This window comes from Eubalaena glacialis, chromosome 8 (genome assembly GCF_028564815.1).
Source record: "Eubalaena glacialis isolate mEubGla1 chromosome 8, mEubGla1.1.hap2.+ XY, whole genome shotgun sequence".
Classification (NCBI taxonomy): Eukaryota; Metazoa; Chordata; class Mammalia; order Artiodactyla; family Balaenidae; genus Eubalaena; species Eubalaena glacialis.
The window spans coordinates 53329579-53356857 of NC_083723.1; the positions used below are offsets into that span (position 1 = coordinate 53329579).

General features: G+C 39.4%; 1 protein-coding gene across 1 annotated transcript in view; it reads right to left on the reverse strand.

The window, feature by feature from the left end:
* Positions 1-27279, reverse strand: part of DNAH11 (dynein axonemal heavy chain 11) — a 335383-nt gene that overhangs the window by 79963 nt on the left and 228141 nt on the right. The window contains 7 exon segments of the mRNA XM_061198505.1: positions 3358-3524; positions 10352-10490; positions 15972-16073; positions 18257-18439; positions 19340-19483; positions 21553-21666; positions 26529-26675. Of these exon segments, the coding sequence (XP_061054488.1) occupies positions 3358-3524; positions 10352-10490; positions 15972-16073; positions 18257-18439; positions 19340-19483; positions 21553-21666; positions 26529-26675 (996 nt within the window).

Below are 27279 nucleotides of genomic sequence, written 5' to 3' on the forward strand. Positions count from 1 at the left end.
AAAAAAGAAGTCTGAGAAAAATTGATCAGTGAGGTATAAGGAAGATGGGGGGAGGGTGATTCCTTAGAAACAAGTGAAGCAAGTATTTATGGGAGGATGGAGTGCTCAAGTGCATGAAATTCAGTTAAGTACGATGAGAATGGAGAACAAACCACTCAACTTAGCAACGTGGTAGCAAAATCTGACAAGAGGCATTTTGGTGGAGTGGTGGGGACAAAAGCCTGTCTGGAGTGACTCAGAAATATGGAGGGAGGATTTAGAGACAGTGAATGTACATTCCTCTTCTGACTGTAAATGAGAGCAGAGAAATGAAGGAGTAGCTGGAGGGGCAGGGGGCGTCAAAGAGAAATTCACTGGTATATTCTTTCTTAATGGGAGGAATAACTGAAATAACTGTATGTTTGAATGCTGGTGGGAATGATCTAGTAATGAATTAGTTGAGACAGAAAAATTTCTGATGACAAAGAGGGGAAAAGTTGTCTAGAACTGTCCTCAAGGAAGGGAAAGGGGATGGAAAGTAGAATACAACCCAAACGGCTGGCCTTAAATAGAAGTATCATCTTACAGCATCAGAAGGGAAGACAGTATATGAGTAGAAATGTTGGGAGGTGATAGACGCAGTTGTGGGATTTTATACATTATCATACGTTAAATATATCAAATATCTCTCTACATCCTTAAATGCTTCTGAACTCTATTCTATTCTCGTTTTCTACTTCCCTTGAAGAACCACTTTGCTGTAATTATTTTAGCTTTAGAATATATTTTAATATCTTGAAGGACAAGGGCCCTCTTCCCGTTCTATTCCAAAATTATGTCGGTGTTGTTAAAAATATATTCTTCCAGCAAACTTTAGAATCACTGGGTCAAGTTAAAATATAATTCCCCTTGAAATTCTGACTTGAACTGAGTTAAATTTGTTCATTAGATTTTGGAGTTTTGATGCATTTAGAATATAAAGTCTTCATTTCTAGGAACACATTAAGTAAGGACTGCTGTCTTACTTTATAAGAGTTTTCTCTCCAAGGTTACCTTAAATATGTCAACAGGTCGTTAATAAATGACATGCTTAGTTTAGAGATTTTTAAAATGACATAAATCATAGTCACTTGTTGACTGGTTAATTTACAAACTGTTGTAATCCCCAGGACACCCAAGTCAAACTGACAAGCCAGAGATACTCAGGAGAGCAATAGGGTAAGAAAATACCCTATATACTGTGGAGCAATAAGAGGAGTTGCTTCTTGGGAGGGCAGGATAAGGGAACACTGCTGAAGGAAAATTCATCAAAAAATTAACATGAATAAGCAACTGCAGCCCCTCTTGGACCCTGGCACATGTTCATAAAGATGTGACTGTCTTTCCACTTTGCTGTGACTGAATCTAGAAGGAGTAGAAGGTAAGTAGCTCAGAAACTGGAAACCTCCATTCCACAGGACAGACATCTTTTAGGTTTTATGTAGCACTTTCTGCCAGGGGTCTTGGAGACAGAAAAGTCTCTTCCAAAAGGATGTCATTTATACAGTTTGGAATCTCTTTCTTCCTTTAGCATAGCTATGCCCAGAGATGAGTGCGAGTAAGCTGGTCACATCTGAAGGTCTGTTTCTCATTCAGCATGATGCCTACATGCTCAAGAGGAAAGGAGAGAGCGGTGGGATGACTGAAAACAGACATGGGGGTCTTGAGAACTGTGGGCCCACAGTGAAACACAGGTCCATAGTTAAAATGAATGTTTGTTTAGCATAGAGCATCAGAAAAATTATCATTTTTGCTTTGGCTATATGTTTAGAATGTTTAGACAGTTGGGATAAGTCAGTTAATTTTATTTTATTCTTCAAAACAAAATGTTATCTTCATGGAACTCCACATTTGGAATTTTAAGTCAATGGGAACATATAAATCGATTAATGGGAAACTTCCCAGAAACACATACACTAAAGAATGCAATACCAGAATTAAGACTCAATTTTAAAACTTAAATTTGAGAAGGCAAGTTTTCAATTTAAAAAATGCAAAATGACTGATAGCCTAAGTTCATGCCGTTAATACTATTACATGATCCAAAGTGAAGAGTAATTGTAACAATAAGAAGACAATGTGACGTTCAACAGTTTGCACATCAGGAAGTGAATTTCCCTATAATTGTGGAAAGAATGAGAAAACTTTATCGATGGTGGAGAATGCAGAGAGGACCACAAAAGAGGACAATCATCAATCTGAAGTAGTTATAGGGCAACCCAGACCAAGACACCCATGTAGAGGATTAAAGTTTGCAGAAGATGAGACTGACAAAAAAGAGAGAAGAATTAGACAGCTGACACCTTCTGAAACTCACAATGCAGTAGGAGGTGGACAAAATTACCAGAATGCTTTATCCTCTTATATAAAAGGCATATTTTATGGCAGAAATACTTAAAGAAAACCCTGAACATTCAGGGGGTAATACAGATAACCTCGTTTTAAAAATCTTCCATATAAAAATATGGCTTGATACTACAGATATATTAAATGATTTAGTTACAAAAGGATTTTTCTTTTACAATTATTAATTATGGGATGCCTTTAATAACAAGCTTTCTCCAAAATATTCAATATTTAATTTTATTTAGTTTGCAGAAATTCCACTGGCATGTCTTTATGTCCTGAAAACAACTATTGTGAAAACTGAGGCATAATTACCAACATAGAACACAAGTACACAGAGAGATTTAGGATTTCTTAAGGGCTAGATATGTAAGTGAAGAACCTACTTTAATCAAGTGAGATAACACAGTGCAGCATAGAAAACAGTGGCCTGGTTTCCTATCATTTATGACTTTATCAAGTCATTTAAACTTCCGTGTCTCAGTTTTCTCCTTTGTACAAGGATGATCTTAAACTACACGATTTGAAATCTTCCTAATCTATGATTTCATTTTGCTTATGGGTTTGAATTTTCAAATTGAGGATAAGCTATTTTTATACTTATATACAAGTGCTACACTTTTCATCTGAAAGTAGTCATGAAAAAGATTTTCAACAAATAACCTGTAGTATTATTAACAAAACAAAACGTTTCATGCTATCTGCTAACATGATAATCCAAATTTGATTTCAGTTAACAGTTTTGTTAAAAGCAGTTTTCCAACTACATCTCTGTGGTTCATACAAATAATTTTTCTATTTTCCATCTCCTGGTTGAAACCATCATTAAAATAAGAAAAACTGCAACACACAAGAACCATCTCTTTCAATACTAGAATTTCCAGTCAGTTGAGATTACAGAGGTACAAAAAAGCCTGGTACATACACTGTTTTTACTACTGAAATTTCAGTGTGATGCTTCTAAATGTGGCTAAGGTTAGGAATTGATCTTACCTTCTGTCGAAGAAAGGGAACCCACTTGCAGTCTACCAGTTCCTGGCGATACTGCTGCGTAAAGGATCCAACGTAAGACACATATGCTGCCATAAGGAGAACATCTCCACAGAGCGTCTTCTCTTGAGCTTCGAAGGATTGAACAGACTGACCCCAGCGAATCTTCTCTGACTGAAAGATAAGGTTACTCCGATGTAACTGCAGGGTGAGCAGCAACTCAAGAAACGTTTAATGTAATTACCGTATTCCTCAGTTTACGTCTAGGTCACTCTGCACAGCCTTGAGAAGGAACAGAACATGACTGGATGGCATGACCATGATAATCGTTCATACGTGTGACCCATCATTATGAAGGTGCTCTCATAGTATCTTCAGGGGAGTTTACGGCAACACGACATGAGATCTTTAACATCTCCTTTTTGTTGGATGCCTGAACTCTAATTATGATTGAGGTCCTTCTTAAAAGGCTGACAGTCAGTCTCCTCTCCCTCTAGGAGTAGAGGACCAAGAGCTGTGGCCAAGACTGAGTGATGTTAGGATTTTTAATGGCAGCTTGGATGCTCTCCATCATTCCTGATTTTCAGCAATGTTACTACACCACTCTAAGCAAACATTATCTTAAACATTTGGGCCATGGGCTGATTACAGAAAAAGGAAAATGACAAACACCAGTTATGTCAATTAATTAAAACATAAAGCTTAAAGAGCCACCTAACAAGGATTCTGTAAATTAAAGAATAGTGCTGGTAGTTACTAAACTCAGGTTATTTTTATAGTATAATCACTCAATCAGTGAAAGAACTTACAGCCCATGTAAAAAAGATGGACACCAGCAGGACTTCACTAGCTTTGAAGACAGTATGCTCGGAGAATGCTGTTCAAATCCTTATATCTAGTTGGCTAGCCATTTAAAATCTGATTTCCGGGTTAAGTATGTGGAGCCCTTAATATTGGATTTGACTAAAACTGCAATAAATATCTATGGATTGATTGAACTGCAGAATACTTCACTAATTCATCTGGTTTCAATGCATGCTAAAATTTAATACCACATTCTGAGAACATGTCAATTAATAGGAACTGAAAAAAAACCCCAGCAAATTGATAGTACAAGCAATGAAGAACCCTGTGGAATTTAGCTGTACTCATGAAAGAAGAGAGACAGACCACAGAAAGCAAAAACAATGTATGTCAGAGCAGACTGCAATGCCAGTTCTCTGCAAGCCATCACAATACCCCTAACACTGAGGTAATGAAACTAGCAGGTGACAATGGTTATGAAAGCTATTTTAAGATAATCTGCTTTGCTCGATAAAGATCACCCCAAGTTACCTCTATAATTACACACTAGGGAACTTCAACTCCCTTGCCCTCTTTATAGAATTTATTACTTTCCTTCTTCAGCTATAGATAATATATCCATTAATTTTGAAGAAGAATCTCTCATTTGCTTTCCCTCCAATTTTGTTGTCTTTGGTTAGTAGATGATAAACAATAAAGGGCACCCACCTCATTCTCCAAAACAGCTTTGAAATTTGAAGATTTACTAAACATAGACTTACCGGCGATTGAAATCGTCAATAATTTCACTATACCACCCACGCAACATAAATCATTACTGACACTGGCTAACAAGGGTTTAAGAGTTGGAACATGTCCTGTAATAAATTTCTAGACAGTTAAAAATCACTATAATTTTATTCTAATGCATTATAGATTGCCTGTAATGTCATCCTGGCTGGGGTGACCCATTTCTAATTTTGAACAGCTGTTCAGCTCCGGAGCTACTTAATGATTAAATATAAATTGCCTGATTTATTAGTCTGAATGGTTGAGACTATAGCTTCCAGGTCAATGCTATACAGACAAAATCATCAGTCTTGGTGTTCTTCAGAAGTTAACTGTCTCCTGTTCTAGTCAGAAAGAATTTATCCTCAAAGGAAAAGGTCTGACATCTTCAATTAATCCTTTAAAAAATATATATATATATACACACATATATGTATTTTTTTGGTTAGTTAACATTATTCAACCATTTCTTCCTCTCCTTTTCTAAATCATCATGAATAAATAAAGCCTTTGGAAGACATTGTTGTGTGTTAGATACAAGGTAAAGCCTGTTTTTACCTTGATAAAACTTTCAGACATTCTCTACTTCAAGTAAGTCTAATTCAATGGCACTTTTTCTTTTCCTCATGTACCTCATAAACCATAAACCCTTCAAACTGCCTAGATCTTATCACTTTAAATGGAAGCGGGTATAAACTCCACTAGAAGCTGTGGAATTTCTCAAATGATCTAAGAAAAATGAGTCTTCAAAGGGCTCCAGAATGTTTTTTCAACACAGGAGGCTCCCAAAACTCACCCATTCATTCATTCAACAAATACATATTGGCACCTGTGATGTGCCAGGGACCATTCTATATGCTTGGGATCAAGCAGTGCAGAAAACAAATGAAGTTCCTGCTCTTGAGAGCTTATATTTTAGTTAGGGAAAAAAGACCACAGAAAAGTATATGTGTTCATACATGCACATATACAAGTGTGTGTCATGTGATCATAAATGCTATCAAAAAATAATAAAGCAGAGGAAGTGGAAAGAGCTACGGGGTGTGTGTGTGTGTGTGTGTGTGTGTGTGTGTGTGTGTGTGTGTGTGTGTGTGTGTGTGTGTGTGTGTGTGTGTGTGTGTAGGGGGCAAGGTTTATGCTCTTTAACGTAGGGAGGTCAGGGAAAACCGTGTGATAAGGAGAACTTTTAGCAGACATCTGAAGGAAGTGTGGGAGCCACATGGAAGAAAAAGGCAAAGATTATGAGGGAGGAGAGTGACTTGTAGGGTGAGGAAGACTGAAGATGGAGCAGGAGGGAAGGTGGCAGAAGCAAGGACAGAGGTAACCAGGAGGCAGATCACGGAGGGCCCCGTAGGCCATATAAAACCTCTGGACTGTACTTTGAGTGAGACAATTAGTTACCCGGGAATTCTGAAAGAGTGGTAACATGAATGGACTTAATTTTTTAAAAAACATCACTCAGCTGCACAAAGGGAAGTGGATCTTGGGGGTGACGGTGGAGGCTACGGCGGTACTCCAGGGGAGAGATGCTGGTGGTCTGGATCAGCGTGGCGAGGTGAAGGTGGTGAGAATGCTGGGATTCTGAATAAACTTTGAAGGTAGAGCCAGTCCAATATGCTCAAGGACTGGATATGGGTGTGAGAAAGAGAGCAAAAAGTCAAGGGTGATTTCAGAGCTTTGACCATAACAACTAGAAGAAAAGACTTGCAATTAATGAAACGGAATGGAGACAATAAATTTTGCAGAGTGAACCATGAGTTTATGTATAATAAACTATGAGCTTCAGAGGGATGATGGGTTTAAATTTGTAGTAAATTTAAATTAGATTTTAAAAAGTCTACTCTATTTATAAGAAATAAGGCTATCACCCAGCCCCACCCATTGTGCCTTACATTTCTCCCTTCTTTCTTTGTAAGAGAACTCGGATTCTGAAACGAGAGTTAATGTGTCCAGCCCCCTGGGATGAACTGTGATTGGCTAGGCTGATTATGATCACCCCATTTCCCAGTTTCCCTGCCTTCTTTGCAGCTAGGTGTGGTCACTCTAGTTCTGGCTAATAAAAGTTAAGTGCTTTAGTTAAGTTTGCTTAAGGGGTTGCGAGGAACACTTCAGTATTTGTTATGAAAGGAGAAAAATCCAGCTGCTACAGATTCTTCTCTCTTGCCTGAATCTAAAGGTGTAGCCTCCATCGGTGACCAGGCTGCAAAATGTGTGAGGGTGAACGGACACATGCTAAGTACGGAGCACCAGAAGGCTGTAGAGAGATTAGGGGTCTGATCACTAATTACCTGAATCAACACTGATAATGGTCTACTTCTGGAATTTTTTTAATATGTGAAAAACTCCCATTTGTTTAAGCCACTGTAAATCAACTTTTCTATCACCTTCAGCCAAATGCATTTTAAAAAATTTTTAATTTTATTTATTTATTTTAACATCCTTATTAGAGTATAATTGCTTTACAATGGTATGTTAGTTTCTGCTTTATAACAAAGTGAATCAGCTATACATATACATATACCCCCATATCTCCTCCCTCTTGCATCTCCCTCCCACCCTCCCTATCCCACCCCTCTAGGTGGTCACAAAGCACCGAGCTGATCTCCCTGTGCTATGCGGCTGCTTCCCACTAGCTATCTATTTTACATTTGGTAGTGCCTATGTATCCATTCCACTCTCTCACTTCGTCCCAGCTTACCCTTCCCACTCCCCGTGGCCTCAAGTCGATTCTCCACGTCTGCGTCTTTATTCCTGTCCTGCCCCTAGTTTCTTCAGAACCACTTTTTTTTTTTTAAGATTCCATATATATGTGTTAGCATACAGTATTTGTTTTTCTCTTCCTGACTTATTTCACTCTGTATGACAGACTCTAGGTCCATTCACCTCACTACAAATAACTCAATTTCATTTCTTTTTATGGCTGAGTAATATTCCATTATATATATGTGCCACATCTTCTTTATCCATTCATCTGTCAATGGACACTTAGGTTGCTTCCATGTCCTGGCTATTGTAAGTAGAGCTGCAATGAACATTGTGGTACATGTCTCTTTTTGAATTATGGTTTTCTCAGGGTATATGCCCAGTAGTGGGATTGCTGGGTCATATGGTAGTTCTATTTTTAGTTTTTTAAGGAACCTCCATACTGTTCTCCATAGTGGCTATATGAATTTACATTCCCACCAACAGTGCAAGAGGGTTCCCTTTTCTCCACACCCTCTCCAGCATAAAAGGGGAAATCGACGGTAACACAATCATAGTAGGGGACTTTAACACCCCACTTTCACCAATGGACAGATCATCCAAAATGAAAATCAATAAGGAAACACAAACTTTAAATGATACATTAAACAAGATGGACTTAATTGATATTTATAGGACATTCTATCCAAAAACAACAGAATACACTTTCTTCTCAAGTGCTTGTGGAACATTCTCCAGGATAGATCATATCTCAGGTCACAAATCAAGCCCTGGTAAATTTAAGAAAATTGAAATCGTATCATGTATCTTTTCTGACCACAATGCTATGAGACTAGATATCAATTACAGGAAAAAAATCTGTAAAAAATACAAACACATGGATGCTAAACAATACACTATTAAATAACCAAGAGATCACAGAAGAAATCAAAGAGGAAATCAAAAACTACCTAGAAACAAATGACAATGAAAACATGATGACCCAAAACCTATGGGATGCAGCAGAAGCCGTTCTAAGAGGGAAGTTTATAGCAATACAATCCTACCTCAAGAAACAGGCAAAATCTCAAATAAACAACCTAACCTTACACCTAAAGCAATTAGAGAAAGAAGAACAAAAAAACCCCCAAAGTTAGCAGGAGGAAAGAAATCATGAAGATCAGATCAGAAATAAATGAAAAAGAAATGAAGGAAACGATAGCAAAGATCAATAAAACTAAAAGCTGGTTCTTTGAGAAGATAAAAAAAATTGATAAACCATTAGCCAGACTCATCAAGAAAAAAAGGGAGAAGACTCAAATCAATACAATTAGAAATGAAAAAGGAGAAGTAACAACTGACACTGCAGAAATACAAAGGATCACGAGAGATTACTACAAGCAACTCTATGCCAATAAAATGGACAACCTGGAAGAAATGGACAAATTCTTAGAAAAGCACAACCTTCCGAGACTGAACCAGGAAGAACAAGAAAATATGAACAGACCAATCACAAGCACTGAAATTGAGACTGTGATTAAAAATCTTCCAATAAACAGAAGCCCAGGACCAGATGGCTTCACAGGCGAATTCTATCAAACATTTAGAGAAGAGCTAACACCTATCCTTCTCAAACTCTTCCAAAATATAGCAGAGGAAGGAACACTCCCCAACTCATTCTATGAGGCCACCATCACCCTGATACGAAAACCAGAGAAAGATGTCACAAAGAAAGAAAACCACAGGCCAATATCACTGATGAACATAGATCCTCAACAAAATACTAGTAAATGCATTTCTAATAGTGCAGTTCTACATTTTTAGGTAGCACTTAAATAAAAAATAACAGTTTTATTGAGATTTAATTCACATATCATGAAATTCATCCTTTCAAGTATTCAACTGAGTGGTTTTTAATATATTCACAGATCCGTGCCATCATCCCTAGTAATTTTAGAATGTTTCCCTCACACAATAGAGAAACTCTATTCCCATTAGCAGTCACTCCCAAACTCCTGCCCCCTTGTCCAACCCCTGGCAACCACCAATCTTCTTTCTGTCTCTATAGATTTACCTATTCTGGCCATTTACTATACATGGAATCATAAAACATGTGGCCTTTTGTGTCTGCCTTCTTTTATTGAACATGATATTTCAAGGTTAATCCATGTTGCAGCATGTATCAGTACTTCAATCCTTTTTATGGTCAAATACTATTCCACTGTGAATATATTAGACACGGGAGAGCAGAAAATCTGTGACTTACTGATGTCAAGGGCTATATGTTCTTCTACCACTCATGTTCAAAGAGGAGAAAGTTAATGAGAATTATTTTTAAAATCTTTATTTAATGGAATAACTATTAGCATTAGCATATCAGTCATCTGTAAAAAGATGTCAAAGAAAACCAATAAACCAAGCAGGCTTAGCTTGAGGTAATGTTTTATTGGTAGAACTCAATTGCAAATGTGTACTAAAAGATTCAGACCTCTGTTATCTAACAGCTGCCCTGAGTTTATAACAGATCTTAGGAAAACCACTGAGTCCATGGCTATACACTGAAAAATACACAGAATCCATCACTTATTCCTTTCAGTAAGTTAGAACTACAGTGTGAATGATGATTATTCCCCTTTACTGTTGATTCCATGTTTAGTTAGACCTTATTGACCACAAATAAAGATAAAATCCCCCAAAGCTGATTCTGAATATTTCAGTTAGAATTTTGGAAGAAAAGGTTAACTTGCCTCAAGTTCCTTGACAAGTCTGTTAGCCAGTTCGATAGTTTTGTTGGTTTGGTTCACCTCTTCTTGACACCGGACTTTCTCGGCTATTGCTTTTTCAAATGAAGCTGTGAGTCTGCTCAGATTTCGATCCAAATCCTAAAACAAGAGTCAAAATTAACTCGTGAGCCATTTGTAGATAAAGTGCAAACATTACAATCATCTTGAAACACCTACTACCTGAAGGTAAATGAAACGAGCCTCTTTCCCTCCTTTGACCTTTGCCCCTGAGCGCACACACCTTAGGGAAGAAATGTATCAGGGCCACCAGGCAGTTTTCTCGCCTTCCTCCCGCACTGGGCAGAGTGTAGACAGCAACCAGGGTGAGTGGATGTGCCCTGCTGACTCAAGCACACCCTGCGTGCCCTGTCCCGTCTCTCGTGCCTACACCTCACCCTCCATCTTTATTAGGGATGAGGGGCATCTTCTGGTTCTCCACCTACTGACTCTCTTTCCACTTCTCAGTGGTCTATAACTCAGGCAACAAAGAGCCCCTTTAGACCTCAGCAACCTGACCTGCCTTGGCCAACCAAATTTTCTCTTCTGGAAACTTGGGACTGAAACTCAGAGGTATGTCACTGTCTTTAGCATCATAAGACCCAGGAAGATGTGTACATTTTGGAGGGCTTCATTTAGAGAGGGACCATCTTCCACCAGGGGCACGGGAAAGCAGGGGAAACCATACCAGAGAACGAGAAAGAATGAAAAGAGAGCACAGTGAGAAGTCACACAGCCCTAAACACTTTCACGGCAGCTCCCCATTTCCTGGATCTCATGCCTCCTGAGACCTAGTCATACACTTTTTTACCTCAGAGTTCCATGAGTCATCCTGGTCTCTTTTTTGGCTTAAGGTTTGCTATGTGGGTTTCTATTATGTATAGCCAAAAAAGCCTTGAGTAAGATATCAAGTACTTAGGAGACTCCTTACTACATCATCTTGCTACCTGCAAGTTCTAACAACCCTAAATAAGATTTATAACATTGTTTTTGTAAATACATGCAAAATTCCAAGAGACTTTAATAAGTAAACTTGTAGAACATACCGTATTTATAATTTAGAGACTGCTGCTATTTGTCAATGACCCAATTACTACATTATTATTTAATTTATATCATTAAAGTAGTACCTCTTTAAAAAAAAGAAAAAAGTATACATCATATTTAAGATTTACAGGCGAAATAGGTCAAATTTATGAGAAATGGAGGAGATATTACACACCAATGGTTAGAAGTCAGATAAAAATGAATAATACCTGGAGGTATATTTTAGGTTATTGAAAGTACTTGTGGTTTTATAAAACACAGAAGCTCACGTAAAGTCTGGTATCAGACACCCAAGTTCGTATTTGGACTCTGCTATCAGCTAAGCAGCCTCAAGGTGGGCTGTCTACTTAAGCTCTCTATGCCTCACTTTCTTCATCTAAAAAATGGAAACAATAATGTTACCCAATTCATAGGGTTGACCTAAATATACATAGAACTAAGGTATAAACTGTTATACTGGTTCCTTTTGTAAAGTTGGGAAGGGGAGCTGGGTCTTGGGAGACCACAGGCTCTTGCACTTGTTTCTCTGCCTCTTGTGAAGAGGCACTGACAGCTCTTGTTCTGGACTATCTTCCGCAAGATGTTTGCACAGCAAATAGGCTCAGGAAATAGAGACAGTGTTTCTTTCAGGGCAGAGGACAGATCTGCTTCCTGACCAGAATACTAAAGAGATGTTTCCCTGGGGGGCAAAGGTTGGGCAGCTTGACTCGCTGCCTTCCTTATATGGGGCGTTTTCTAAGCTTGGGATTTCTCAGCTGTGACACAAACCCACTGTGAACAGCCTCAGCTGGTCCGCTGTGTGTCACTCCCACGGGAAGTGGCAGACAAGGGAGCTGAGGCACGCACGTCTGTCACGGGCTGTGGGTCACAAAGTCCTCTGCTCTCTGACCCACGCGTCCCGTGTCTCACGTCTTCTGCCAGCATCTATGAAACTGTGGCAGGTGACCTGGCAGTCTGTGAATAGGGTAAAATCTTGGTCCCTTCACAGTTCCTGACGGGCCCTGGCATTTCAGGTTCTCGAAGTAAATGGAGTGAGGAAGGAGGGGCTTAGCCCGAACACCTCAGTCCACCGGACACCCTAAAAACCAGTGTTCTCCAACTTAAGTGTGCACCAGAACCTCCTGGAGGGTTTGATCAAACCCAGATTCCTGGCCTCCCTGCCAGAGTTCCTCACTCAGTGTGTCTGAGCTGGATCTGAGAGTCCGTATTTCTAACAGGTTCCCAGGCAACACTGATGCTGCTACTGGTCGAGAGAACACACTTTGAGAAGCACTACCCTAAAGAAACCGAATGTGGACTTTTTCATGGCCATTCTTAGGCGCTGTATGTTTGAAAGACAAGACGGCCTTTCTTCCCCTCCAGCTCAGCAGTTTGTTTTTTTCTACTCAACCTTCAATATGAGGCCATCTTTTAGTCTGAAACTAGAGATAAAGACTTCAAAGAACAAAAACAAAGAGACTAATACTGGTTAACGAATGAATTTCCATCACAGCATAAATGCTGAGAGACACAGCCCTGCTTTTCTAGGTGAGACGGCAACAGGAGGCATAAGACGAGAAGGAGGGAAAGCCCATGAGGGAGGAGAAAAGAGAGGCTGAAGGAGATGAAAGCAAAGCTAGCAAAAAACATCATTTCACCTGGGCTCAAACCTTGATTTGACTGTGTACCAACAGATAGAATCTATGCAGAGTTTGTTGTGGACTTTGGCATGACCAGTCTTCATAGAGAATTTTTTTTTTTTTTTTTTTTTTACTTCAGGGTGTAGTGTATTTCCTACAAAGGGCATTCTCCTAGACAACCACAATATAACCATCAAAACCAGGACATGAACACTGACACATTACTACCATCTAACTGAACGTTGGAGAGAAATGCAGCCAGAGATTCTGTTGCATTAATAACTACTCTCTGGAAACCCATTCTTGGAAGGGGGATGGAAGGGACCAATCTACATAAAGACATTGCTATTGTTACTCTGTCTTCTTTTCTCTGTGTCTGCAAACTTAGTTTTGCAGCTGATTGATATAAGAACCTCTGCTTCTACTGGTGGTCTTTGAAATCAACGGAGGTGAGCAGTTCTTTTCAGCTCATTGCAGGCTGTGTCCAAAAGATGACTAGTTCCACAACCACAGAAAGTCTGAACTTTAGAATCACACATGAGCATTCTCATCGCTTTTCCATGAACATTAACTTGCTTCTAATATGTACATAAAGCCGTTAATAATAGATGACAACATTTTTCTAAAGGTCTTAGTCAAGTTAACAGTGAGAGCTTTGACCAATGAATGAAGCTAAATTTAATAAAATTGATATGTTTCTCCTAAATTTGTCTAAGTCAGCTGTCGTCGTTGTTGACAGTAGTGGCCCCAGACAGAATCAGGCCAAGTTCAAGTCCTGTTCTATACGAAGCTGGGCTTGGCCGCCTGGGCACTGTGGGCACCAGAGTCCAGGTGCAGTGATGGCGGAGCTCACCTGCTCAGAGACCCGTGGCAGGATTTCCTCCAACATGGGAGCATCCTCCTTCAGGTCTGCCCTCAGTTCCCATTGCCCCTTATTCTTCGCACTCCCACTGGACAACCTCTCTACACACATGATCTTCATACCAACGACCCCCAAATCTATGTTGCTGAGCCAGGCTTCTCTTTCAAACTCTAGTTCTGACCCCGAACATCTTCACTTGGGTTTTCTACACAAAGAGAGTGGGAATGAACATTTATGAAGCGTCGACTGTGTACAGCACACTGAATAGCATCTCGATACACCAGAATTTATAGGTGGGAAGCAACAGAAACCATCTCCAGCTAATTTAGGCTGAAGGGAATTTCCTCAAAATGGGGGCGCTCTTCCAAGGAAGGGAAAGGCAGAGAACTACACATAGGCTCCCGGAGCTCCAGAGAGACTTGGGAATAGCAACTATGGGAAAGTTTCAACTGGACACTGTCTCTACAATGCATGAACTCTGTTTTCAGTTTTATTCTTTGGCTGATGATTCAAATTCTAGAGCCGGGGGGTGGGGGGTGGGCAGGCGGGGAATCAAATCGGCAAAACTTGGACCACATATCTAGTCATCAGCCATGACAAGAAAAGGTACCCTTGGTCAAAGTCCTAACTGAGTGTATCCAATGAGGAAAGATAATTCCCCAGAGATAAACCAGGCTGTTATCACCCAAAGTAGGTAGACTGGATTCTGGGGAGCCAAAAATCACAAATACCCACCTTGAGAGTTAGCTGTTATTATCACTATGTTACAGTTAAGAAACTGAAGCTCTGAGGATTTCCCTAAGTTGCCAGGGTTACACAACCTTATCACTCTGACTGCATTACTCCATGCTACCTTGTCAGGCACCTCCAACTCATCATCTCTATTCTGTACGCCTCCCCCTCCCTCTCTATCCTGTCAGCAGCCTTGAATCTATCTCGCCGTCTCCATTGTGGCTGCTCCTGCCTTAGCTGAGGCCCTAACAGGACCTACTGCAGTGCTTCTAACTTGTCTTTCTGCAGCTAGACCCTCTCTCTCCAGCTTCCATTCAGTCGATGAAAAGTGAGTGATTAACGTACTAAAATCTTTCCAACGCCCAATACTACAGGTCAGATAAAATTTAAATTCTGCAGCGCGAAAGGCAGAGAAGGCTTTTGCTCACCATTACTTCCTGCTATTCCTAACCTTCCCCCGAACACTCATCTTCGGGATCTGGCCTACTAGGACTCTTCAAGTCTACCAACTGCCTCTTCCCTCTTTCTTTCATTCTTTACCAGGAATACCTTTCCTGACCTAGTTATCCTGGTGACTTGCAAGTAATTTTCACAGCTCATGTCAAGTATACCTTCATTATAAAACTTTCTCTAATTTCTCTGGGCTCTTTTTTGGCACTCCTACTGCATTCTAGATATAGTCACATATATACTTATAACACTGGACTACAATGACTGGTTATATATTTGTAAAAATAGTCATGGTGATAATATTTGTAGTTAGTGTTTTCTAAGCACTTACTATATGCCAGGCACCATGCGAAATTCTCCATATGAATTCATACTGATTACTAAATTCTCAATATGAATTCATATTGATCACTAAATTCTCAATATGAACTACTGTCATTTTATCCTCACGATCCTAAGAAGTGGATGCTATTATAATACCTCCTTCACAGTTGAGGAAAAAGAGGCTCAGAGAGGTTAACTAACTTGTGCAGGGCAAAACAGTAAATACTGGAGCCTGGATATAAACCCAGGCACTTTGGTTCCAGAATCCTTGCTTTTTAATCACTGTGGGCTACACTCTTTCTACTACCAGACCATGAAAGTTTCTTAAGTGCAGAAACCATCAAAGTTCCCACTTTTCCAGCTCAGTGTCCAGCATACAGCAGATAAGGAATATGTACTGAAGGAGAATATAAATGAATACACCCATGAAAGGTCAAATTCCTTCCTGTTTGGTAGGTCTCAGAGGTGGCCCTCTCTGAAAGTGGGATCCTAAGGCGGGGAGGGGTTTCATGTCTTGGGAACTTCTTCAGTGTTAGAGTCTGCACTTACCACCAGCTTTTTCCTGATAGCCTCTAGTTTTTCAGTAGCTGCAGCCAGTTCTAAGTTTGCTTGGGCTAATGCTTGCCGTTTGGGCTCCACATCACAGTAGACCTGAAAAGCCACGTGGGGGTTATTTCACGAGGTAATAAAGATGGCAAAGACAAGTAATCATTCAGTCTTACATTTGCTGGAAGCTTTACAATTAAAATCTCTATGTGACCTAGAAATTTGGTGTTTATTCTTAGCCATGGTACTACCTAATGGCAGAACAAAAATCTACACAGCCTTCCAAGTCCTCCAAGCTTTCTATTGTTTATTCATTTATTCTGGACATTAGAGTTACAAGCACTTGCATAAAATGCTATACACGTCAAATACCATTAAGATACTAAAATTAGTTTTTCATAAAATTTGGAGATAATCCTCATATCATCAGCAATTGTACTGTATAGGAACTACAGCTGAAGGTGGGATCAGGTCTAGCCTTTAAGGCAGCAAAGCTGTGTAGAGAAATTCTCTGAACCCAGAAAGGAATGTGGGAGATGTCCTCACCCAGTATTAACCACACTTTCTTTTCTAAGTTCCTGGCCGCCTTAAATGTTATTTGAATGAGTGGTTTGAGCATTTGAGTGGATCTATTATTCTCCTGTTGGGGAGAGAGAAAGGAAATTAAATTTTACTTCCTATTTTATAGCAAAATGACACAGAACACAGCCACAGTCTAGCTCTGGGCTCATCTTTTCACCTAGGGTGTGAGGCCAGCACAGCGGTCAGGTGTGTCATTACGGGGAGAGGCTGCCTATCAGCTGTGATCTGTCTGCACTCTTGCCTGATACAGGCTTCCACTAAAGAGAGGGAGAGACTGACAGGGTCCTATTCCTGTGGGTCTCCCGTGTAAAGGACATAATCCAATTTTCTGAAAATCATTCTGAGAATGACACTGGCATTTCCTCAGCAATTCCATCTTTGAGTATAACATACAACCTTCCAAGACAAAAATGAGACAGTTCCTCCCAGTGGAGGGCCATGTACTGTTCCCTTTTTACATCTAGTCCTTTGCAAAGTTCTTGGGACATAACTGACGGACAAGTATTTGATAAATAAATGACTAACTAAAATGATCACCTATCTCTATACTGCCCGAAAGTACAAACCTTAGATTAGACCGTATACCATCAAAAATGCATTTGTCATTAAAACACTAAAGCCCCCAAAAGGTTATTTCCTCATCTCATTAAGATTACTGTAGCTGGTGTAAATTTTTGCTTTGAGAGCAGGGATGAACTTTAATTAAACATGAATCTAGACTTGCAGTTGTTTCAAGTCAACAACTGAAATATTTTAACTAAATATAATTAATCTACCCAACACGCTTTTTTTTTTTAATTTTATTATTTTTATTTATTTATTTTTGGCTGTGTTGGGTCTTCGTTTCTGTGCGAGGGCTTTCTCTAGTTGCGGCAAGCGGGGGCCACTCTTCATCGCGGTGCGCAGGCCTTTCATTGTCGTGGCCCCTCTTGTTGCGGGACATAGGCTCCAGACGCGCAGGCTCAGTAGTTGTGGCTCACAGGCCCAGTTGCTCCGCGGCATGTGGGACCTTCCCAGACCAGGGCTCGAACCCGTGTCCCCTGCCTTGGCAGGCAGTCTCTCAACCACTTCGCCACCAGGGAAGCCCCCAACACGCTTTTATCTAATCAAATCAAATTAATTGCTGCTATTTGATCTAAAGAAGCTACTCACTCGGGCTTCCCTGGTGGTGCAATGGTTAAGAATCTGCCTGCCAAGGCAGGGGACACAGGGTCGAATCCTGGTCCGGGAAGATCCCAAATGCCACAGAGCAACTAAGCCTGTGGGCCGCAACTACTGAGCCTGCGCTCTAGAGCCCACGAGGCACAGGTACTGAGCCCGCGTGCCTAGAAGTCCGTGCTCTGCAGCAAGAGAAGCCACCGCAATGAGAGGCCCATGCACCGCAATGAAGAGTAGCCCCTCTCACCGCAATTAAAGAAAGCTTGCATGCAGCAACAAAGACCCAACGCAGCCGAAAATAAAATAAATCAATTAATTAATTAAAAAAAAAGCTACTCACTCAACCCTAAAAAAAGATAGTTTCCAACATTTAAAATATCCTCCTGTAGAGAATTCTGTTTAATCTGACACCTTCATGTCTCATTCTTAGAACTTTATCTTATTCAGATAATACTAAATTATTTTACAATTTTGCTGGCCTAGAAAGTAATATATGTACGGCCCTTCCTGAATAACACCCGTAAACCATCTGATCTCAACTGATATACCTCATAGAACTTAATGATGTTGATGACCCAGGCACAGAGACCAGCTGCTGCAAAAGATTTGGTCCGAATCAGGTTTGGGTTGAACTCTGGGTCTTTCAAATACTGTTCATTCACCACTTTTAGACAGTTCTCTGGAATGTGCTCTTTGTCATAGTTAATTAACGCTTGCAAAAAATCATCCACCTGTAAGGCAAAAAGACTTATTGCAATGAGCCATTTGGGCTGCAGAGAAAATTCCAAGATCAAAAGTTAAAATCAGCTTTTAGGACTCACATTACAAAGGCAAAATTGGCAAGCTCCATTTATCCCACTGTTTGACTTTTTCAGTCTTTAGAGTATAAAGTTAGAATTAGCAATGGACACTTTTAAAATCCTTTCTATCCCAGGGTAAAATATTCAGTCCCTGCACAGGAGGCATTCACATTTTGAAGAAAAGAAAGGCAGAAAAGAAAAAGAAAAACACATACCCCAAAATCCCTTTGCTTCACCTTCTTGTACATTAGTAACATTTTTCCAGCATAAGAAATCCATGTAATTTTCTCCCTCCTACACTTAACTGCTTTCATAATTTTGAAAATAATTAGCAACCTTCCAACGGCTGCTGGTGTTGACTTAGGTGTGCTACAACCCTACGCTAATCTACAACTTGGCAAACAAAAATTCTAAGTGTAGAGAACATACAGCAGATTACACTTAGCAAATATGAAGATGATTTTTTTTTTTAACAGTTGGGAATTTTATAGCTTTCCTCTTTTCTCCTCAAATTGTATATTTTTTAAAACATTTATTTTTTTGAAGTATAGTTGATTTACAATGTTGTGTTAATTTCTGCTGAACAGCAAAGTGATTCAGTTATACATATATACACATTCTTTTCCATTTTGCTTTATCACAGGACATGGAATATAGTTCCCTGTGCTATACAGTAGGACTTTGTTGTTTATCCATTCTATATATATAATAGTTATTATCTGCTAATCCCAAACTCCCACTCCATCCTTCCCCCACCCCTGCTGTCAAGTATAACCACAGAACTGAACAGAGAAATTGTCAGGATTTTCATGTTGCTGGGCTGCCTGGTACCTTTCCCATGAAGACTTTAGCTGCTTTCCAACTCCGGTCTTTTGGCACTCTGCCCCGGGGAGCCAGCAGGACCATCACGGCTGCAGTAACATTGCTAACTGCATTTGGAGGGTTGGGAAAGGCTTTCAGCTCAGTGAGATTGACCTGAAGAAAAGTACACACACTCTCAAGACCAGGAGAGGTCTGGTTTCTCAAGACCAGCTGTTAGGTCTTCAAGCTGGTCTTCAGTGGCTGGTCTTTTCCACCCTCTCCTTTTCACACCAGTCTCGGTTGGGCAGTTTTTGCCGCCCTCCCGGGGGTCCCACCACCGTGGAACTCCAGGAGGTTCAGTTCTTGCTGGGCGCTTTTCTGGTACTTCGGAAACATCACTGCCCTTTCTGGCTTCCAAGTAAATTTATCTGCCTGATTTACCAGTCCTGCAGATCCTTGCACACTGAGTCCAGGGAATTTCATGAACATATAGGTTTTAAGGTATTTATGGGTCTATCCCACCTATGGAATATATTTGCCTTTTAACCAGGCCCTCCCAGAAACAGAGTCCCTTAGTTCAGAGTCTCTTAGTTTTGTTTTTCTGCTTTACATGCACAAAAAACATCTTCTATTACACTATAATGACTATCAACTGGGAAGATGCCCGCATAGGCTGAATCTCCTTTCTGCGTTCCTCCTTAACCTCCGCAGGTCAGAATCTTGATTTACTCAACAGATGGTATTAATGGGATAAATCACCAGTATCAGGACAAATACTTTGGAGCAAGAATTAGTATCTATAAGAAGTATATGTAGGTTCATGATACATGTTTTTTTAAAAAAGGATTTCCTGAGCTATATTATACACTCTTGCTTATAAAACCTCATCAAATGTTGAACCTGATTCTCCTCCATTACCATAAACTGGCTATTTATTTGGGAAATAACTGCAAAGAACAGAAAGGGTGTGAAAACAAGAGCAAAAGCAAAAACTTAAAATATGCTAATGCTAATTGAGAGCTGGGTAACCAAGACTCTTGCATCATTTATAAATATACTGAGCTTTATATTTAAGTGATATTAATTTATTTTGACTGAGTAAATAATAATATCTTCAGAGGAAAAGTGGCCAGTGCAAAGCACAAAGAAGAAAATAAACGTTCTAGTGCTCAGAAAGAGGAAAACACAAAACTCCATTACTCAGAGATAATCAGTTACTATTATTCTTTTTTCCCAATTTTTTTCCTATGCACAAACATATTCTTATAAAAAAAAGTTACACTAAATCCTATTTTATAATCTGCTTTATTCACTTACTACATCATGAACATTTTGTTGCTAGCTAGGATTCAACAATATAATTTTAATGGCAGCAGGATATCTGAATGCAGAATAATCAACCTTCCATCATGGTATATTTATGTTCTTTTAAATTGTTCAGCTTTATGGTAATACTATAAGAAACATCCATGAAGATAATCATTTGCTGTTCACAGTCAAAATTACTTTCTTCAAAAGAATACTTAGAGACACGAATTGATTATTTCTTTGAAGAGGAGTGAAAGTCTGGATCCTTTCCTCTTTGAAGCTGAAGTTAAGATCCTCAGGCCTAGTAATGCCCTAGGATTCACCCCAGAGGCCTAGTAGAACCCAGGGGCAAGACCAGCTGTAGGCTCTTAGAATGACATTGCCCATAATTCCATCTCTCCTTCTGACCATCACAGATTATTTTCTCTTATGGGAATTCGAATGCTCAGTGAGGCTTTGCTAATAACGTGCAGCCAGGAAAAACGGTGTAGGTCAAACCTAGGTGTCTTTGATTCCAGCCTGTTGTTCTTTTCCTGAGGGTCTCTGATTAATACTATTTTTTTATATCCAGAGGAAATAGAGAATCCCTCACTTGGTTCTTAAAGCAACACATAATATGAATCACTGGATTTGGGCCGAATCCAATTGCTAACAATAGAACTGCCTTTCATAAGAGTATAGACTGCATGGCATTGGAAGTATTCAAAAGGAGACCGCTTGCTGGGGTGAAGAAGGACAAACTCCCGGATGGGAAAGAAAGGTCAACTAGAATGATGACCTCAAATATTTGTTTCAACTGTAATATTTAATGGGACTTTCTTTCCTTTTTCAAAACTCTTTGGTTGCATGAATTTCACCCTTAGTTCAGTTATTCAAACTCTAATAACCTCCAAATATTATTTTGAGGAAACAGTGAGCCAAGGAATCATCCTTACCCTGTTGAGTGTATTGAGAGCAGCTGTCGCGGCCACCAGCGCGGGCTCAGCCTTCAGTAAGTCGGCCTCACACTCCTTCTGTTTCTGGGACACTTCAGTCTGAATAGCTGTCACCTAATCAAAGAGGAAAAACACAGAAACCCACATACACAAATTATCATCTCAGATATCTCTACTGAAAAATGCAGGCTGCCTCAGAGGCACTGTTCAATAATTCGTCTGTATTTGAACAGGGGAGGAATTTGCTGTAGAGACTAACTTCCCTTCAGGCACAGTGTATACACAAAGCTTTGCACACACACAAAACACACAACACAAATCTCAACACAAATGGATTCAAATATCAAAATGCTCCAAGACAGGCTCTATCTTAATTACAAGGTGCCATTAATAATAAATGCAAGATTAAGCAATTCCTCTGTTCTTCAGTTTTCTTTTTCAGCGAGTCCTGAACAAGTGAAAATCCAAGCTGGCTCAGTAACCTAGACCACAACATATTTTTGCTAAAATTCTCTAATTTTTCCTTACATTTAGCTTGCCTACATTACCTGATTACTCACATTTACATTACCTAAAAGCCATGTTAACTAATTTTTAAGAATAAATGTGAAGCTTTTTTGTTCAACTGGCTAGAAGATATTGTTCTATCCCATGCATGCTTAATCATAGAAAAAATTTTTATGAAGACTAATTCTTGGTTCCTCTAAGGACCTGGTAAGAAACTACAGCTGCAACAACCCAGGTCTGTCTTTGGCAATGGGACCGTGATGTTTGCTGTCTGCTCTACTGTTGAGGGTCCAGGGACACTATTCACATGCCAAAGAGGGTCTTGCATTAGCCCCCTGGCATGAACACATATAATATGGATATAGGGAAGCCATGTTGGTAAACTCGAACCAAGCCAAAATGAGAACCTTTGGGGTTTCTATCCTCCTCCCTTTAGAACACTGATAGAACTCGAATGTCCAGGAAGAATAAAATCTTTGTCCTCAGCAGAAATGTGACTTTCAAAGCTGTGGCGCTGGGCACCAGGATCCAGTCAGCATATGGGATGGTTGCTGATGTGATGGCGATTGTGAATGATCAAGTGTGAACAAAAGTGCATTTGTTCAGATGTGTTTGGATTGAACAGGTTTAAAACTGTACCCATAAACATACACACTGCTCACAACAAGTTTTGTTATCTACCACAGCTTTATTAGCAGTAATTACCCTTCTCCTGATTAACTGTTATTTTGCTATGTACTGCACCTGTATGAACATAATTGGTCCATGGTAGATATGTGACCTCCGGCCAATACTTACGGGCTACTGTTAACATCTGTAAGGAAACTCTGCATGCTTACGGAGAACTGCTCTAAAACCACAATCCTCAAAACTGCCAGGAATGGACCATGAAAACTCTAAGGATACTATTATACATTTTCAATGTGGAGAATACTGCTACGGATGAAACAGAGACTGTATTTGAGTGAGTTACTACATCAGGCTTATTTATTTTCCTTAAGGATATACTAAATCTACACATGCTGTTTGTGACCATTTGTAATAACATCATTTTAAACTGGACTCAGGATCATAGTTTTTTAATACTTAGAAGAAACCTTAGAGAGTGTTTCTTCTAAATGCTATTTCTATGAGACTGGGGGTCATAGAGTCTTCTCCCTCTAACTCCTTTACTGGTAATGGAGTATTAGTCCTTTGGGTAATTTTGATAAGCAGAGCAATCTAGAACATTTAATAACTAAAACCCCACAAATGCAAATGAAAAAAATACTCTAGGTTGGTCAACTTATTTCTCATTCCCAATCCCTCTCACCCTAAGTGCAACTACACTAGAGTTGTGAAAATGCTTTGTATCTCAGGGACTTGGGAAGCCTCACTGTGCAATTTCCTCTGCCCTCCCCCACCCCAAACAAGGTTCCTGGGGACTGGTTAGTGAGGCCCAACCTGGAGAAGGTGGAAGAGCTACACAGATGGCTTAGAGTATGTGCTTTCCCTCTACCATCGTCCGTTAAAGCTGATTTGGAGACAGTCCCATTCTTGGGTACACCAGAATTTTTCTGCCCTCTGCTAGTCAAAAGCTCCTTGCAGATGGTTCATGAAATTTAGTGGCGGTCACAAGAGGATGAAGTCACAATAACTGCTTGTTATGGGCTGAACTGTGTCCATTCAAAATTCTCAGGTTGAAGCCTTAACCCCAGGACCTCTGAATGTGATCGTATTTACAGAGAGGGCCTTTAAAGAGATGACTAAATTAAAACAAGCCTGTTAGGGTGGGGCTTAATCTAATCTGACTAATGTCCTTATAAGAGGAGGAAATCTGGTTACACACAAGAGTTGGCAGGGGTGTGTGCACAGGGGGAAGGGCACATGAGGACACAGAGAGAAGGTGGCGGTCTGCAAGCCCAGCGGAGAGAGGCCTCTGGAGAAACCAAATCTGCCAACACCCTGACCTTGGACTTCCAGACTCCAGAACGCTGAGAAAATAAATTTCTGTTGTTTAACCCTCCCAGTCCCTGATACTTTGTTATGGCAGCCTTAGCTAACAAGTACATGGCTCTCACCTGTCTTTAAGAAATTCCTGATGGTCCTCCAAAATTCAGCCCCACCCATCTTTAGAAAAGAAACATTAAAAAACTGAAGATCATTCAAAATCAGGGTGGATGTCCACCTTTTGAAGAGATTATATGAGCTCTGCAATTTGGAAGGCACTTTCACTCATGAGGATTACTATTCAACAAAGAAAGCAGTTTGAAAGGGATCAGAGGATCCTTAGAATTTGGAGCTGATAAGTGAAACAAAGATGGAAGATCTAATTTTCACAAGCTTAATAGTGCTTCTGTTACTTGAAGTCACTGCTGGCAATGCCCATGATTTGAATAGCCCTCGATGATTTTATAAACTTGAAGCAACAATTTCAACCAGCTTCTCTACATGGGTTGTCAAGATGCACAGCAAGGCAGCCTCTAAACCCCAATATTTGTTTAGCCATATTAAATGTGGCAACGTACTTTTGTTACTTTTTAATTACTTCTTATGTATTAAATCTTGAGACCCCAATTTCATAGAATCACAGAGACCATATACACCCTTTTTTAATAACCACATAGAATCTAGCACATTGATGAACATATGACCAACGTGAGCCCATAGCACATACTTGGTCTTGATTAATTCCTTGACTCTACATAGTTTAATTACAAATAGATTCTCCTTCCATGACCACCAACTTAAAAGAGTTCTTTCCACCATAACATCATTTGACTTTCATCATAGCCCTTCTTGCTAACCCACAATACCTTGTCTATCAACATGTCACTTGTCTCCTGTCCTTCCCATTACAGTGTAAGCTACGTGCAGGCACCTTCCATATCATATACATATATCCTCAAGAACCTAGAAAAGTGCCAGGCAAAAAATAGGTGCTCAGACAATATTTGTTGTTTATAACTAAATTAAGCCTCATGGATAAAATGAAAATAATTTTAAGTATTATTTTTATTTCTTGGTATGGATTAGATATACAAAATACTATGTGTCCTTTCCATGTTTGGAGAACTTCTTGAAACAACCTGTCAGATGAGTTCTAATTTGCTAAAACATTTTCCCCCCTTTGTGAGGATAATTTTGCCTTAGAAATTCACATGCAAAAATGTGAAAAGTCCTCCAGAGTACTTGTCATATTTTAAGATCTGTAGAGATGGGTTATGATATAGTAATTATTGGAGTATCACAAATTTGTGTAACGCCTGAAAAACATCCCCTGGGTGGAATTAGCTTATGACAATCACACCATGTGTGAGACCTAATTACTTAATATAAAAATATACTTTTAAGGATATCTTCCACTTATCTGAAACTCAATGGAAATATTTATTACCAGAATTAGGAATTATATGCCTCTTGGCCACGCCAAACATGCCTTATCTTTAACTTCAAAAATAAGTTTTTAAAAAAAATCATTTATTTAGCATTTTGACTTTCAATATTCTTTTAAAGTCTTTAGTTGTGCAAGCTAAAGGCAAACATGCTCAATACACATTACAACAAAAGGAAAACAACTCAACTGCCTATTAATGAAGGGCAACATCACTGGAAAAACACAAATATTTTCTCATATCGTTAATGCAGAATAATAGCATAATGGCTACTGCTTCACAGGCTATGGGAGTCATAATTTACATTTTTAAATTAACTAAGCCCTGATTATAACCTTTTCTCTAAAATAAGATAACTGACCTTGCACATATACAGTCATTCAATTTTTAAACAAATATTTAGTAATTATTCTGTTTGCTATAGTTCTTTTGGGAAGTGAGATACACAAAAATAAAATACCTTCTACTTGTAGCTGAAGTTTTGGTAAGAGAAGATGACAATATAACTTATATTTATTTCAGAATTACTGGAAATCCAAGTACAAAGAAAGCAGAATCTATATAATCTTAAAAGTAATTGTTTCCAACAATAAAACATCATACAGAATGCCAGGGCCTCCACTGACTGAAAAAGAACAAATTTAGCTTAGGATATAATAATAAACTCAAGTGGTATTATTAAAATGCAAAATTCGAAAACCATCTTGCAAAGTGACGGAATGGGCTTTGTTAACAATTGAGTTGTTCAATTTGCCTAAAAACTGAAAAGCTTTAGAAACCTCCGAGGTGACTTCCTGACCTTTACTGTATTACAAATAGGCCTGATGTTCAAGATCCACATCCATTATATGCTTGAATGAGCTCAGTATTTATTGTTCTTTCATATCATTAAAAGAGCTAAAAGGTTGGGAAAATGCATAATGTAAAGAAAGGTCAAGTGGTAATCATGGTGTGAAATGCTGTTACATGTGTAACTATAATAATTCTTTAGATTTTAAGCTCCCTGGAGAGGAAGTTGTTCAAAACTGTTCACCTACAAAGGTTTATTTTGTGCTAAATATAGCTCTGTATTCTAAATGGTGGAATTAGCCTGACCTTTCTCTCCTCGGCATCCGCGATGGCCTTTTCCCGGCTCACTTTCTCCGTCTGAAGCCCGATCTTTGTGATCAGAGCTTCAGCATCGTGATTTCTCAGTTGTAACTCAGCTTCTTGAGAGGCAAGTCTGGCTTTCAGATCCCCTACCTAAAGGAAAAGTCATGACTTTGAAGAAACCTGTGTCAATAACAACAAACATCAGATATAGCTTATTTTTTAAAGTGAATTCAGGGATGCCTAGTAATTTCTATCTTGCGTCTGTTTCTACCCTGATTTGACTTTAATTCCATGTGAAAAAATGCAGCCCCTGTGTTTAAAAAAAAAAATGCATTTTTTTAAAAACACAGGAATCAACAGAATAATGTTTTCCAATGGTTTTGCCGAAAAAGTCATTAATTTACGTCAGCACCAACTAGACATTTATCTTCTCAGCTCAGGGAACCACCACCAGCTGTCCACACCTGAGCACATGTCACCCGAGCATGTGTCACTCATGCCCCCTGTGGGGTATAAATATTACTGTTTGTGTTTTTTCTTTTTAATCACAAAGAACAATCACAACCATTTATTTTGACTCCATTGCTAAAAACACTTCAGGAATTTCATCTTGTGGAACCACACTCCACTGCTATATCCAAGGACGCCTGTAACCTCCCCGCCAACGTGGGTTATTTACACTCTACCCTAAAAGGCACAACTGGTACTGTGACTGCTACCTGTACTACTAGAGTTTAAGCTAAGACTGATTTTT